The 15,734-nt window shown below is 56.3% G+C and overlaps 2 protein-coding genes across 9 annotated transcripts in view; one reads left to right on the forward strand and one right to left on the reverse strand.

Annotated features, from left to right (window-relative positions):
* The window catches only part of Chd5 (chromodomain helicase DNA binding protein 5), a 52,657-nt gene extending 44,694 nt beyond the window's left edge, over nt 1-7,963 (forward strand). For 3 of the 6 annotated variants that reach the window (XM_021159626.1, XM_021159625.2, XM_021159629.2), the window contains exons 34-42: nt 347-424; nt 901-1,038; nt 1,284-1,392; nt 1,940-2,072; nt 2,303-2,498; nt 3,248-3,411; nt 3,539-3,653; nt 3,764-3,817; nt 4,678-7,963. In XM_021159626.1, the coding sequence (XP_021015285.1) occupies nt 347-424; nt 901-1,038; nt 1,284-1,392; nt 1,940-2,072; nt 2,303-2,498; nt 3,248-3,411; nt 3,539-3,653; nt 3,764-3,771 (941 nt within the window). In that variant the 3' untranslated portion in view covers nt 3,772-3,817; nt 4,678-7,963. The remainder of the gene's footprint in view (nt 1-346; nt 425-900; nt 1,039-1,283; nt 1,393-1,939; nt 2,073-2,302; nt 2,499-3,247; nt 3,412-3,538; nt 3,654-3,763; nt 3,818-4,677) is intronic. The other 3 variants (XM_021159628.2, XM_021159627.2, XM_021159631.2) reach the window with 3 other exon arrangements.
* A 550-nt stretch (nt 7,964-8,513) lies between these two features.
* The window catches only part of Kcnab2 (potassium voltage-gated channel subfamily A regulatory beta subunit 2), an 87,561-nt gene continuing 80,340 nt past the window's right edge, over nt 8,514-15,734 (reverse strand). For all 3 annotated transcript variants that reach the window (XM_029476429.1, XM_021159363.2, XM_021159364.2), the window contains 6 exons: nt 14,614-14,699; nt 12,960-13,080; nt 12,772-12,866; nt 12,113-12,233; nt 11,571-11,659; nt 8,514-10,951 (listed from right to left, as the gene is read on the reverse strand). In XM_029476429.1, the coding sequence (XP_029332289.1) occupies nt 10,862-10,951; nt 11,571-11,659; nt 12,113-12,233; nt 12,772-12,866; nt 12,960-13,080; nt 14,614-14,699 (602 nt within the window). In that variant the 3' untranslated portion in view covers nt 8,514-10,861. The remainder of the gene's footprint in view (nt 10,952-11,570; nt 11,660-12,112; nt 12,234-12,771; nt 12,867-12,959; nt 13,081-14,613; nt 14,700-15,734) is intronic.

A 15,734-nucleotide genomic window follows, 5' to 3' on the forward strand; every position in this document is an offset into this window, starting at 1 on the left:
ATAGTCTCACAAGAGACAGCTAGCTATATCTGGGTCCTTTCAGCAAAATCTTGCTAGTGTATGCAATGGTGTCAGCGTTTGGAAGCTGATTATGGGGTGGATCCCTGGATATGGCAGTCTCTAGATGGTCCATCCTTTCGTCACAGCCCCAAACTTGGGTTACTTTGTTCTAACATGTATTGGTGCACCTGGACTGAAGGTGGTACTCCAGGGAGCTTGTAGCTTGTAGCTAGCCCTACCTCCCAGGGAGCTCTGTGAGCTGTGGCTATTGGACCCTGAGTAACAGTTCTGATGGATAGGGGGTCCCCCTCTGCCCATGAGCCCCCCTCCCTTGCTTTTTTTGCAGAGGAAGTGCTGCCGGACAAGGAGCCGATCCCAGACAAGCCGGAGCTGAGCTTGAGTCACAGTGGGGATTTCAGGCCAGGTGGGCACTTCTTCCTGTACCCTGACACAGGCCTCCTGGGCAGCCACCTGGGAGTCCTAGATGAGGCCAGAGGACAGGAGCCTGGACTTGCAAGTTCCTCCTGGTCAGGATGGCTATTTTCTCAGGAGACAAACTCATCCTGTCCCTCTCCCTACCCCTCCTGTCACCCCGGTCATCCAAGGAGGGAGAAGAGCTGCTGGTCACAGATATCTGTGGCTCAGCTTCTTTGCTCTAGAGCAGCTACCCTCCAATCAGATTTGAATTCTCCCTTCATGGTGTTCTGAGCTTCTCGGTGGTGCGGGAGGGGTGCCAGGGCCTGGAACAGCAGGCCTCCCTGCTCAGGATGGAAGCAGTTGGGGTGGGCTCTCCCTTTACAAGGGCTCATGTGATGAGCACGCAGCATCCAGTTGCTGGGACAGGGCTTTGAGTAATGCCTTCTAGATAGTTGATGAACATGGCCTGTCCCCTCCCCCCAGATGACCCCAAGACTGAGGAGAAGGAGCCCGGGGAGACTCAGCAAAACGGCGACAGAGAGGAAGACGAGGAAGGCAAGAAAGAAGACAAGAACGGGAAATTCAAATTCATGTTCAACATTGCAGATGGCGGTTTCACAGGTACAGAGGCAGAACAGTAGACGGGGACCTGGCTGTCGGTCTCACTTCCTCACTGTGTCCCCCAGGAGTCTGGGCCGGTGGTAATTTTATTCTGAGGTGTGAAGGTTTGATGATGGTCCATCATATGCCCCTCTTAGCAATACTGGAGCAATGGGCCTCTGGTAGCCGGTGCCGAGCAAGCCGGGGCATAAGCCAGGGGTAGGGGAATCTCCATTCTGCTTACCTTGGTCTCTCTCTCTCTTCAGAGCTGCACACTCTGTGGCAGAATGAGGAACGGGCAGCTGTGTCCTCGGGGAAAATCTACGAAATCTGGCACCGCCGTCACGACTACTGGCTGCTGGCAGGCATTGTGACGTATCCTTGCTCGGTCAGGCTGGGGGGCTCTGGTCAGTTTCTCTGGGCCCCAGGGGACCCACAGGCTCTAGGAGCACCTCTACCCTCCTCTCCCAGCTTCTGGTGACTTCCCAAAACCTTGGCAGGCCTCTGTGTCTCTCTGTCATGTTCTGTTGTCATCTGGCCATCTGGCTGGGATGTGCCCCAATCCCGTTTCCTGATAGTCGTTGGATTTAGGACCCCCACCCCCTTTTGATCACGCCTGGATAAGGCCATGTTATTAGGTTTTAGAGGTCAGGACTTACACGTGCCCATGTTGGGTGCAGCATTGGGTGCAGGGATGGGGTCACCACTCAGAGGCCTCGGTGCCCTGTCTGGCACCTGCCACAGCCTGCTAATGTCACTGATGTCTTCATTGCCGGCTTGCTTATCCTGAAGCTGAGGCTGTGACTTGCCTGGGTGTGCACAGACAGCAAGCTGGTACCCGGGAGGGGGGGGCTCCCACTTCACCCTTACCGTCAAGCCCCTCATTCTTGTGGCCAGCTTCACCCTTAACGGTATCCTGCAGGCATGGCTATGCCCGCTGGCAGGACATTCAGAATGACCCGAGATACATGATCCTAAATGAACCTTTCAAGTCTGAGATCCACAAGGGCAACTACTTGGAGATGAAGAACAAGTTTTTGGCCCGTAGGTTCAAGGTAGGCCTTTAGGGATGTTAGCTCCCTGACCCATCCCTGTACCTAGACCTGGGCCAGGCTCACCCCTGAGGAGAGTCAGCCCACACAGGCAAGGCTCCAGTGTAGAGACTCCTCCCCTTTCAGCCTAGAGCCTCAGCTTCAGTGGGTGCCAGTCGGGGAGGGGCACAGTGGCTCTGTGGGAGGAGGGGGGTCAGGCCAGTGCTGTCACACACACTGCCCCGCCACCCCAGCTGCTGGAGCAGGCGCTGGTGATCGAGGAGCAGCTCCGGAGGGCAGCGTACCTCAACATGACCCAGGATCCCAACCACCCAGCCATGGCGCTCAATGCTCGCCTGGCAGAGGTGGAGTGCCTTGCCGAGAGCCACCAGCACCTATCCAAGGAGTCCCTCGCCGGAAACAAGCCTGCCAACGCCGTCCTGCACAAGGGTGAGTGAACCTGCTCCTCACCTCTCGGGGAGCACCTTCAATCTTGCCCAGGGAGCACGCTTGGCCTAGATTGGAAGTGTTGATAGGGCAGATGTGCAGAGGGGGAGGCCTCTGGGACCAGAGATACGGTTCTGCTCTAGAGCCTCATGAGGTTCCCTGCTTTTAAGACCTTCACAGAGATACCAACAAGGAGGGACAGGCTGCAGTGGGCAGCACAGAGATGTGGGAGATTGGAGGGCTCCCCGATGCTCACACTGCTGCCCTGCGCAGGTGCGTGTGAGCCCTGTGCCTGCAGTAATGACTCTTAAGAGTCACCATCTTGGGGCAAGGGCATTTAAATTTAGGAAGGGGGACAGTGTGCTCAGAGTGTACTTTGAGTCTTACTCCAGATCTCTGCCTTTCTGACCTGGAGGCTTGCAGCCTCCTTGTGGGGCAGGGCACAGCCGAAGGTGGGATGTCTACCACTGTGCTCACATATGAAGGTCTGACTATGTTTTGTGGACCAAGGGTCTGGAGCTTTTTTTCCTGTCAAGAGGGGACCCTGGAGGAGTTTTTCTTGGAAACCTTGTTTCTCTGATTGGCAATTCCGGGCTTCCCAGGCTCTGAGAGCCTGGTGAGGAATGTCCCACAGTGTCCACTTTCGGGTGTGTGCCGTGCCGTCCGTACAAACACCTTCCTGGCCACTACCTGTACGGCAGTTGTGGAGGGCAGACCCAAGCCCTCCATTCTTAGGCCCTCCCACCCTGCAGTCCTAAACCAGCTGGAGGAGCTGCTGAGTGACATGAAAGCAGATGTGACACGCTTGCCCTCCATGTTGTCACGCATCCCTCCGGTGGCCGCCCGTCTGCAGATGTCTGAACGCAGCATCCTGAGTCGCCTGACCAACCGAGCCGGTGACCCCACCATCCAGCAGGTCAGGTTTGGCCTGCACACCGCACCACGGGCCTGAGTCACCCTGTCCTGTCACGTGGGTGGGTGCCCCTGGGCGGGGGCTGGGCGATGTTCTGGTTGTCACCTGTAAAGCTGGTCCTTGCCTCCAGGGCGCTTTCGGCTCCTCTCAGATGTACAACAACAGCTTTGGGCCCAACTTCCGGGGCCCTGGACCGGGAGGGATTGTCAACTACAACCAGATGCCCCTGGGGCCCTATGTGACTGGTAGGTCCCCATCCGCTTCCGGGCAGCATGCACACAGCGCCCCCTTGGGGCCCAGCCTGCCCGACGCTGGGGATGCCAGGCAAGCCCATGCTCTGATCTCTTCTTGGCAGACATCTAGCCGTCCTCGTGACTTCCCCCTGTTTCAGCGCTCCTTTCCAGCTGAGGTGAGGGTGCTTGCTGGCCACCCCACTGTCCCATATTGCTCCAGTTTGTCCCATCTGTGCGTTCATTGGTTCATGCCTCTGAGCCTTGGAGACTTATGTGTCTGGTAGTTTTTGAGTCACATTCTAGCTTAGATTTGGTCATGGCTTTGTGTGTGTGTGTGTGTGTGGACATCTGTATGTGCACATGTGTTCTTGGCCATGTGTCATTGGCCCCATGTGGTCATGGCTGTGTGTGTGTGTGTGTGTGTGTGTGCGTGTACATCTGTATGTGCACATGTGTCCTTGGCCATGTGTCATTGGCCCCATGTGGTCATGGCTTTCTGTGTGTGTATGTGTGTGTGTACATCTGTATGTGCACATGTGTTCTTGGCTGTGTGTCATTGGTCCCATTGATCATTGCTCCCAGCCTAGAGCCCTGTCCTGCCTCCACTGTCCTGCATGATGGTCTGTCCCATGGACAGTTGCTGCTTGTCTCAAACCCACAGTCTCTGTTCAGGCTGGAGGCAGGGGGTAGGGTGGGGGGAGTGTCTGAGGGCCTGAGTGTGAGGATGGCTTTGGGAGTGGAGAAGGGGGAATTCAGACAAGTCACTAGTCCTGATGGCTCTCTCCAAGACCTGTCTGTTCCTGTAAGGTAGATTCCAAGCCAGAGGCCCTGGGTAAGCTTCCAGACTGAGCCTATTGGATGCTGGGACTCCAGCCAGCAATTAGGTGCAGCTCACATCAAGCCCAAAGGCCAGGGCTAGGAGATCTTAATTCTGGGACTCTCTCTGATCATAACTGTGACCAGTGTGGACAGGCAGGTGCCTGCCTCTGGCCACCTGGCCACCCACTCTTACAATCAACTGGTTTACCTTTTGCAGCCAAGCCACCTGCCCAACCCCCGTGGGAGAGAAAAGCTACAGCCCTTTTAGGAGTTGGTGCGGTGTAGGGGTAGAAAAGGGAAACCACGGAATTCTATCACACGGAGGACAGGCCCAGGCTGGCTGCGCAAGAGTCCAGAAGTGCCACCTCATCGTAGTTGAAACCTTCTTCCGCACGGCATCCCATCTACAGCTACGCCTGGCAAGTCCCGGCGCCTTTTCCAGAGTGACTGACTTAGAGGAAATTCCATTTACCTGTACATTTTTTTTTTTTGCACTTTCCTACTGAAGATGCGAACATGTTTGTCTTGATAAAAAGTTGGATGACGTGTGGAAGATTCAGATTCACGACCCTCCTGTCTGTCACCGGCTCCAGACCTCAAGGGGAAGCTCTTTGGAGGCCCTTGGTGCTGCTGCTCTATGGATTCAACTGCGGCCAGAGAGAATGGAGCATCCAGTGCTCTGGAAACCCTTAGTCTGCCCCCCCGCCCCCACCTGCACCCGTGTGACTGCTCCAGACCCCTGCCTGCTTGGGACCCTAGTGCTAGCTTAGCCAGGGAGGGGATCAGGTCTGGAGAGTGGCTGCCTACCCTGCTGATGCCCAGCATGGGAGACGGCCAGGTACATTCCACTTCTGGGCAGGAGCGCATATCTCAAGGTCTCTGGAATCTCTCGTTTCTAGTGGACACGTGGTGGTGCCAGCAATGTGTGGCAGGTTGAAGTGAGAGTACCTCTCTCAGAGGGTGGAGCAGATTTAGACCTTGGACAAAGCCCCCTGCAGGGGTTTCTGGACATTTGCTGTCTGCTGTGGTGTAGACAGGTGTGAGCTGGTGTCCCAGAGAAGGGTCGTGTTTGTTTGGTGGCCCTGGGAGACTTGTCCCACTCACCTTGGCAAAGACAATTATCTTGGAGCGTCCTGGGCCACACAGATGCCAGCAGCCCCTCCCGGAGCTGAATTTATCTCTGTTGTCTTGGTCCTAGAGAAGCCTTGACTGAGGTGACTTCTGCATGAAGTAAGGGCCACAGGGACCTTTGCTGGATCTCTGAGGGTATGGAGAGAGCTGTGCTTGGAGTGGGGACTGGAGCTGATGGTGACTTTAGATCCTTCCTACCCGGAGCCTTCAAGGCTTCTGACTTCATTTCCTGCAGGGAAGCCTTAAGAGTGCCAGGCCCATCTTCCCATGTCACTGTTGACACGCACTTGTCTTGCTCCACCCCAGCCTGTGGCACCACGTAAAGCTCCATGCTGGGGTGGGGGTGGGTGGAGCCTGCCAGGCTCCAGGCCTGTGTCTGAACTTCTTACTGGCCCTTGGCTCAACCTGGAGAGATCCTGGGGTTCAATTTACCCTGAAATGAGGACGGGGCTTGTGGAGAGAAGCCAGTCTGGTCCGAGGGAGCTTGGTAGGGGTCAGATTCTCCTTGGAAAAGGAGTTGGGGGTATGCAGCATCTCTGGGCCCGCCAAGAATGGGGGCAGGTCTCCATGGCTTGTTTTGAGGACACTTGGGCAGGTGGCTGGCCTTTACTTAGCCCAGATATGTACACATCTGTAACATAGTTCCTCCTCTGCTCCTGGAGGGCTGGACCCCCACGGCTTCTTCTACTGTGGCACTCCTATACTTGAGTGTCTATCCAAGTCTTAAGGCTAGCAACTGGCCGCACACTGTGGGTAGGCGGGGGGGGGGGAGGGGACTCTGGCCATAGACAGGACCTCTGAAGGCTTGAGTGCATTATGGTGGCTGACCCCGCTCTCCAAGAAGGGCTGTCCTCTGCACAGGAGCATCTTCCCTAGTTGCTCCCCAACCCAGACCTTTGTGTTAATCCCAAGATGGGCAAGATGGTCAGCCCTGTTGGCCTCAGTTGCAACACTGACATCCTAAGGCTTAGACCTGCAGGCTCATGTGGGACAGAATAGGGTCTGTGTCTCTTGACTTGACTTCAGGGGTCCATCCCTTCCCTGAAGACTTCCCCCAGGAGTCTTGCTCTGTCCATCCATCTCTGCTTCCTCCTGGGCCATACCCACCCTCTGTGGCCTTCCCCTCTCCACAGCCACCTTGACCTGAGACCCCTGCTGGCCTGGGAGGGTCTTAGCTCCTCAGTTCTCCAGGGTAGATTGCCCAGGCAGCTGAGGAGAGGACAAAGTCCTTCAGAGTGTTCGAATCTTGGCCCTTCAGCTGTCGCCTGCTAGAGAGTGATGGGATAGAGGTGGCATCTTGGGGTGGCTCTCATTTTGCTGCTGATAGAACTGGGTCCTCATGCCCGAGATATCAGAGCTGCAGTGACAGTGATTTCTAGCTGCTTTGGCTTGCTTAATTCTATAGGATCTCTGTGGAAGGTGTGGGGTGGCTCTTGGGTGACATAGGGGTTTGGGTCAGAGCTACATCATCTGAGGGCACCCCCTCACACACCCCTGTTCTGAATTGCTTACTCCCCATACCCCAGGGGCCACCTGTGAGCCAGGGCTCCCTCCCCCAGCCTCTGGGTGCTCCCTAGCCCATGTGGGCTGCTGGCTCAGTGACACCTGCGACCAGTCTAAGTCTCAAGTCCTGCAGGGGTCACGCAGAGGGTAGGCTAGGGGACCAGGGCTCTTTGTAGTCTCATAGAGTGGGCAGGTGTTGATGCTTGGAGCATCTCGTGTGTGCCAAGGAAGGGCGTTGGGGGCCTAGGCTGACCCTCCCTCCAACTTCGCTGTCTTGGCCTACCCACAAGGGCTCCTGCGCAGACCACAGCCAGGAGGAGGCCAACCTGCCCAATTTATATACCCGGAAGTTTACAGGTCGTGGCGCGTCAGCCCAAAGTCTTTGGTGTCCCTGCGTTTATGGATATTTCCCTCTTAATTTTCAGATTTTTTTTTAAAACAAAAGTATTTTTTTAGGTATGATAAACCCGGAAAGGGCCTGTTGGGTATGTGTGTATGTCCTGAACTCTCCACAAAGCCACACAGGGACCAGAGCCCAGGTGAGAGGCAGCTCTTCCACCCGGCCTGGAGGGGAGAGAGGGTCCCCTGCTGCCTACCAGGGTCAAGCTAGACTGCAGGGATTCTCTTCCTGCCCAGGCCAGGCTGGCATCTGTCCTACCCTTGCCCAATCGAGCACACCCTGATGAAGTCAGAGTAGGAGCTTGGTGTCAGCTGGGAGCATCTCAGCAGGGGTCCCAAGGGCACATGCAGGAGCCCCTCTGAAAGGCTGTCCTGGGAAGGCTGGACAGACCAGTGTTATCTCCACTCGTATTCTCTGTGTGTATGTTTTGGTTTCTGTGTTTTAATAAACCCTTTGGGAAGGGATGGAATCGCTGTAGTTCTCAGCCTCCATGATTTAGGACGGGGATGCGGTGAGCGCCTGGGGAGGTGAGGGCCCTTTCCCAAACCTTCTACATTTATGATTGGTACCCACGGCTTAGGGCTTACAAGGAAGGAGGGGAAACCCCAAGTAGCAGTGTTGCTGGAGGAGATGCCCCCCCCCCAGACACAAAGTGATCCCCATGCTTCCCCCAAACCCACCAGCAGGAGAGTAGCAACTGGCTGGTCCCTAAAGGCATGGCGTGGCGTGTCCCAGCCATCAGCCCTGGGCCTTTGGAGGCATCAGCAGGGATGAACTGGTGGCTAGCAGGGAGCAAGCACCTGCATCTCCCACAGGCTCTGGGAGAGGTCGGGGTGGATCTTGTGACCTCCCCAACCCCTGGACTTGGTCCCTTCCTCTCATCTTGTCCTTAGCTGTAGGGTTGGCTTTGGGGTGGGTGGGGCGGGGAACCCAAGACCTCAGCTCCCTGCATTTGGCAGCTCTGCTTCCCCCCTCCCCCACCCTGGGGCTGTCTCTGAGGAAAGGAGAGATCAGACACGTGGAGACCAAAGGGCTCGGGTTTTATTTGCCATTCCATAAATACGGGGCCCGCACCTTGGTCTGAGTCTGTCAGGAAGCTGGAGGCGTTTGCTGTCGGCCTGGTGGGGTGCAGTTAGCGAGGAGCCACGCTCGTTTAAAACAAACAAACAAACAAACAAACAAACAAAAACGGGGCGAGAAAGCACGTTATGTATGTACATGAGGAGAGCAGGCACACAGGTGCCCTGCTGTGCCTCGGGACCTTGGGCTCCGAGTGCCAGATCCTCTCTACATGGCCCTCCTCTTGCACCAGGCCTGGCAGACTACTTCAAGGTGAAGAGAAGCTGGCTTGGACTGGCCTGCAGGCAGCTGGACTAAAGGAAGGAGAGGCCATGGAGGAAGGAGCTGGCCTTACACCCTTTGAGGGCCTGGGGGCAAGCTCCCACTAACAGGCTGTCTGTACTTGCTCTGCATGGCCTCCCAAGCCAAACTCCTCCACAGAAGTTTAAGAAGCAAATCCCTGACACTTCGAGAGTGGGTGTGGAAGACAACCTGTCAGAAACACTTGGTTAACATGTCTTCTGCATCTAGGGCTCATGTGGGCTTTAGCCCAGTTTATCCTGTGGGCCTTAGCCTGGCAGCCTGTTTTCCTGTCTCTTGCACATCACCAGCAGGAGCTTTGCTCTGAGGTGTGGTTCACAGGCAGGCAGTAGCTCCCACTGAGGACATCCCTGCATGCCTGGCCCACCTAACAAGAAGGGCCAAGGCCAGCTGTGTGGACAGGTCTGGTATTTCCTGCTGGGCCACTGCAGGGCCCTGTCCAGAAAGCTGGCTTCGCTAGCCAGGCATGGAAGTACCAGAGCCCAGTGGCCTCCATCCCCACACCCACAGAGCTGCTTCTGAGGTCTCAGGATCAGCGCTATGAGCAGCCAAGGTTAGAGAGCCCAGGGTTTTCAGGGGGGTTTTGTGGGAGAGAGGAAGCTACTCACCCTGTCTGCCTTTCTTCCTGTCTCCTCCCCATAACCCCCCCATCTCCCCCCTCCCCCCATCCTCACCTCTGCCCAGCCTTAAGAGCAGCAGGGAGCAGCCTTGCAATAGCAGCTACAGAAGGCAAAGCCAGGGTGCTATGCATCCAGGGCTTGTGCCTGGGAGCTGGCCATGGTCTGTGCAGCAGGGCAGGAGGCTGGTCTCCTAGGGAGCCAGCTGGGTAGGACCCTGTCCCCCAGAGCATCACAAGACCATGGGATGGGGCCTCCGGGCAGCGTGTACTAACCAATCCCTCAGGCTCCCTGGCATCAACATCCATGCACCTCCCAGTGATAAAGGGCTGCCTATCCTTTCCACTACTCCCTCTCCCCATCCTGCCCTAGGCTAGCATGAGGGTATGCAGAAGGGAATGGGCGGTCCTAACCATTTTTCCAGGGGGAGGCCCTGGGATCTATTCTTAAAACATGGAGACTATTACTGGAGCAGCTCCCGTAGTCCCCTGGCTTGCAACATAGCTCTAAGTGCTTCACCTGGGCAAAGCCCACATCATGAGCCCACTGCCCCGGTACAGCAGAGGTATTGGAGGAAGGTCTGTGAGAGCAATATGGTCTTGCGAGCCTGCTGCCACCTGCCTGCGGTGGGGCCAGCTGCCACACTTGCCCACGAGTGTCTGTCTTGAGAGGCATACTCCGATGGGCTCCATCCAAGCCTGCTGAGCTTGCCTGCTGTGGGGCTCAGCAGTTGGAAGATGCTGGGAAAGCCAGCTGGAATCCCTGGCCCTGCCAGCAAGGGTGAGGGTGGGGGCCAAGGGCCAGCTGGGTAGCTATAATGTCAGCCAAGGCCCGGTGGGTATGTGGGGCAGGTCAAGGCCTAGGAAGAGTGGGGTTCCCGGCCAGCCTCGAGCAAAGTACCTGGTGTCCATGGAAAGAGGGAGGGCCCTGCTCTAACCACCAGGACTCTGGGAGAAGGGTGCACACCCCTCCTTTGAGACGGGTTCTTGGCGGCCCCTCCTGCTCTAAGGACGAGACCTCCTCCACCCAGCCATGGCTTCTAGAATCTCCGTGAAGGGCCATGGCTGGGAGCAAGTGTTTCTTCTTGAAGGATAAGCAGAGGTGGTGGGCTTGGGCGGGATCCTCTGGATGTCCCCGTAACTGATGCCATCCCCTGGCATCCGTCGTCGGACAGTATCCAGTGAAGCAGCGGCAGGCGGCATCTGGCGGTGACTTTGGAGATGGATTCCCGGTCACGTCTGGGCATAGTGATTTCCCCTTGGATGTGAACCACACTCTGCATTTGGCTTTGAAACAGCAGAAGCGAGCGAACAGAGACGAGGAGGGAACCGGGAACTGTCCGGGTGGGGCACAGGGGCTGGGGAGTAGACTTAGGATCTATAGTCCTTTTTGCTGTAGGGTTTATTGCCCAGAATGCTGTCGATCTCGTGGACGATGGAAGACGACAATTTTGGAAGGACCTGCATGCAAGGATAAGAGTGTAGCTTGGCCTCGGGGAGAGGAGGGTGACTTCCCAGTGTCTCACGGCTCCTACTCTGTGCTTTGCACCCACCAGGGATTCAGCCTGGGCTACCATCATTAGGTCCTATCAGGTCTTTTGGTCTGAACTTGGCCTCTCTCCATGCCAAGAGCCCCAGCAAAAGCCTAAACGCCCAGCTGGGGCATGCCCTGTTCCACATCAAACCTCCATCTCAGCTCCGGGTCATGGCCCTTTGCTCCAAGTCCTCTGACCTCCCGTTACCCAGCTGAGTGGCTGCCCAGCTCCTTCGGCTCCTTCATGCCTTTCTGACTTTGGTTCAAGGCCCCCCTGTCTTCTTAAGGCCCTTGGGTCTCTATAATGCCTCTGCTCCCCTGCATTCCGCGTCCTTGCCTGCTCCGGCCTCTCCGCTCACGGCGGTGGCTCTCTCAACACACCCACTCGCAACATTTGTGTCTGATTCTGTGAGGACCAGCTCTGCAGAAGCAGGGCTCAATTGCCATCCCTGTAGGGCCTATACTCCCGGAAAGGTGTCCAGTGAAGCTGTGTCTCCAGGAAGGCTGGGGATACCTGAGCCCACCACCGGAGCCCCCGAATCTCACCTGTATTGCTCCAATGTTCTCCATAAGTTGTTCTGCATTGGAAGCACCCAGAAGCACGGAGCTGACACCCTCATTCCTCAGGCACCAGGCTGTGGGCAGCGAGACCAGAGGTGAGGGCGAACCCTCTGCAGGGCCTGCCTGCCTAAGTGTGCCTGGGCAAAGGTAGTGGAGCTCTTGTCTGGGGTCTGAGGGGGCTTGGGATGCTCAATAGTACTGGGAGAGTTTGCCCATGGGGCTAGAAGAGGTTCTGGCCACACTGTCCCTGCTGGAGAGGTGGCCCAAGTGTTTAAAGATCCCTTCTATCCTCCATGACTCCTGGCTAGCTGCCTGAGGCTCTAGGCTGGTGGCCTAGGCTCTTAAAGAGACAGAGTCCACCTCTGCCCCTGAGAGTCCTTACCCTGGCCATCATGGGGGTTCTCTCCAGGGCCCCTTTCCACAGTGTAGCTAGACAACTACTTAAAGACATCTGGAGGGAAGGTATAGCTCAGGCCCTCAGGGACCCCAGGAGCAAGTGTCTCCCTATTGTACCCAGAGCCCATTACCTATGGCCAGCTGGGGTAAGGTGCAGCCCAGGCGTTCGGCAATGGCCTGCAGTTCCTTCAGCTTGGCCTGCTGGCGGCGACCCTCCTCACTTAGGATCTTGTCCTTCAACCACTGGTAGCCCTGGGAAGGGGAAAGTCCAGGTAAGGGAAGGTCCCTGGACCTTCTGATACAGGTAGCTGACTGTTTCCTCTAGAGACTCCTTCCTGGGCTCTTTTGTCCTCTGGCCTCATGCTTGGCCCTGGGCCAGACTTAGACTCTTTCATATCACGAAGGAGAAGGATGGTGGTGGATTGACCTGACCCTGAGCCAGAAGCACAGGCTGCCCACTGTTGGCCCTCAAGGCTTTTGTCTCCCGTATATGAACATTCTCATGCTTCCTGGGTGTTCTCTCCCAGGGATGGGATTGGACTTTGGGCCAACTCTTAAGCTTTGTCTGGGGTATCCAAGATGGGAGCGTGGGTCAGTCATGGGTAGGGAACCATACCATACATTAGTGGGCCAGCTTGTACCGTGAATACTGAGCCATGGTAGGGGAGTGGTTCGTGGGCCTGCTTACCCGGGGCCAGTCCCACCCCACGGGTGGGAGAAAGGCCTGTATCCTTTCTGTATCCTGTATTCTTATGCCAAAGGCACCCCTCCCCCACACAGCTGTGCTCACCTTCAGGGAGGCTCTGGAGTAGGGTGGGATCCCGCTGTCATACTTCCCTGAGACGATGCCGCACGCCAGAGGGGACCAGGTCATGGCACCTACTCCTGAGAGGGTGCAAGAGAGAGAAAGCAGGTGAGGTCAAGCTGGTCCTGAGGGGAGGGGAGGAGTGGCTGACGGCAAGGTAGGACAGTACCCACCTATCTTGTGGAACAGCTCTGGCAGCTGGACCTCCACTTTCTCCCTCTGGAACATGTGATATTCCGCTTGCTCGCAGATGGGCGGGATCAGGTTGAACTGCCGAGCCACCGAGTAGGCCTCCTGAGGTGCAGAAGCAGACCATTGCCATCAGCCACCTGGAGCCCCAGGGACCTTACTGCTCTCTCTATTCCCCCCAGCTTTCCTGAGAGCCCAGAGGGTGGGCTTTGGAATCCTAAGACTTTAAGGTCCTCGGAGGAGTCACAATGCAGTGATGCCTAGGGCCGAGGCAGTTTCCCCATTTGTCATATGGTTGCAATGAGTCAAGGTGTCTGTAGCTCTTCTAATTGGGCCTGGCTCATTACTGGCACTCCGGACAGCATGCCTGTTGCCCTGTGGCCCTGACCTCAAAGGTGGTGCTCCCTCGGGAGGCAGCAGCTCTGCCTGCTAACCCTGGGATCAGGAGCTTGGGGTCTTGGCTTGGAGGTGCTCCCTTAAATTCCATGGATGAGGTGAGCTCGCTAATGTTTGTAGACAGTTGTATGGCGGGGGACCCGCTTGCCACTTAGGGAGGAGCTGTCCCACTTTGGTCTGAGACTCAGCTTCCTCATTTATAAAATGGGATAGCGACACGCAGATTTTTCTGAGTCCTGGCTGTGGGCAGTCAGAGCAAGATGCCCGACAAAGGCTCTGGAGTGTGCTCAAAAGCTGACTTATGCCAGGGTCTTCTCAAGTTCCCCAGGATTTGAAACAACCTAACCCCACCCACCCTTGCACTTCTGTGATTCACTGCAGCTACAGCTATGGAATGCTGGGACACCGGGCATGGGCGAGGTGAGGCCAGATGAGGAGTGGAGGTGTGGGTAGGGAGGTGGGGTAGTCAGGAAAGAGTCTCTACGACCCCTCTGCCCTCAGGCAGCCTCGTCATCTGGGCACTCCCTTCAGTGTCGCTGTCAGCAGGAGCATCCTGCTGACTCTTCCTGGGAACCACAGAATACCCAGGGACACAGGTTGCTGTAGCCTGTGATGCTCCCATGGGAGAGAAGGACAATCACTGGGGTGCTTTCTTGAGAATAAGGATGAAGGGAGAAACCATGGATTAACAGAAATTCGTGTCCTAGCAGCTGGGTTGGTCATTTTCTAAGACAGCCCGGGCTCTGTCCGGCATTATCTAGGTATCAGCCTTGAAATAAGGCAATGTGACCTTAAGCATGGGACTTCACCCCCGTCCTTGACCTCCCCGTTTGAGACATGGGGCAACATCAGCATTTACCTCCTGTGGCACTGCAGAGGTTGAATCTCAAATCTCACAGAACAGCCTAGCCACGTGGCAATGAGCATAGGGGCCGAGGCTTGCTTAGGCTCTAAGATCACGCTTAAAGCTTCCTATAGGTTTTCCCCAGAAGCCTCAGAGCAGGCCATGAGGGTAAGCCATGGCAGCAGGCTTGTTCTATAGATCTGGAAACTGAGTCTCTGAGGGCAAGCCATCCATGCAGGGCCATGTTGAGTCAGGTTGAGACCCATAGCTATACCAATCACACCCACCCTCGCCGAGCACACGTGCCTAAGTCTTGGTTTCTCCTCCCACAAAAAAAAACAAAAACAAAAACACAAAACAAGACCCCCATGCCAGTGGATACACGGGCGTCACCCTACCATGATCTCCATGGAGCTCCAGCGTGATGTGCCCCAGTACATGGCCATCCCCTGGTTGATGACATGGGTCATGGCCCGCACGGTCTCTGAGAGAGAGAGAGAGAGAAGGGAGACCACGTTTGGGATGGCTGGGGCTCAGGGCCAAGCCTGGGGATAGTCTGCAGATGCAGGTGGGGTGCCAGGAGGAGGGAGCAGGCTGCAAAGGCGTCTTGCAAGCAGTGTACTTCCTGGCTCCCGGAGTTTGGTGTGGGCGTCGGGAAGGGGAGATTCCCCGAGGAAAGAAAATGGACTTGAAGACAAGGTGAGCCTTGCCTGGATCCTTAGAAAAGGCTTATAGGTGGGTAGACTGATGTGTCCGTGGCTGGCTATGGAAAGGAGAGAGGGTGAAGCCCAAGAGCCGGTCTTAGACTCTAGGACGGGGACATGGGAAACCTGGTCACTCAGGGGGGACCATCTGGATGAAGGCTACAGTCAGCCTGGCCACGGCAGTGCCATTAGCAGAGCTTGCAAGCCCAGCTCTGCACATTCCAGGAAGGCGCCTCACTGGGTGCCCGAGGATTTCGGAGAGGGCGGGATGGTTGGTGTCTGTAGGGACAAAGGCAGGCCCTTGAGGCTGGAGCCTTCTTCTCTCAGTGCCTGGGGAGCCAGAAGCAGAAGTTGAAAGTTTTGGGGAGACCGTGCCTGCCCAGGCTGGAGTATCCCTCAGTACATGCCATTCTCAGGGCAACGGAGGTGGGGTGGGGAGGGGGTTGGGAGGGAGTAGGGGGATTTAATTATCCTCCTGTGAGGGGGCAAGGTCTGGAGCAAATAGTTGTAGGGTCCCACAAAAGCCAGGACCTACAACATCCCAAGGAATAAACGACTGAATCTCCGCCCCCCATCTTCTTCTAGGGCAAGAGTGGGACTCTTCCCACGCCAATGACACAGTCTTCCTTATAGTCAAGAGTTTGGGGGGGCATAAAAATCTGCCAGCTGAAGTATGTATAAAGGGGACTGGGAGAAGAAACGGATAACCAGGGTTGGAGGACAAGAGGGCGATGGGGGTGGGGGAGTGTGGTGGAAACACATTAGGAAAGGGTCGTAACAGAAGCCATCATTAGGAATGGTCCTATGAGCTGGTT

This window comes from Mus caroli, chromosome 4 (assembly GCF_900094665.2).
Source record: "Mus caroli chromosome 4, CAROLI_EIJ_v1.1, whole genome shotgun sequence".
NCBI classification, from domain to species: Eukaryota; Metazoa; Chordata; class Mammalia; order Rodentia; family Muridae; genus Mus; species Mus caroli.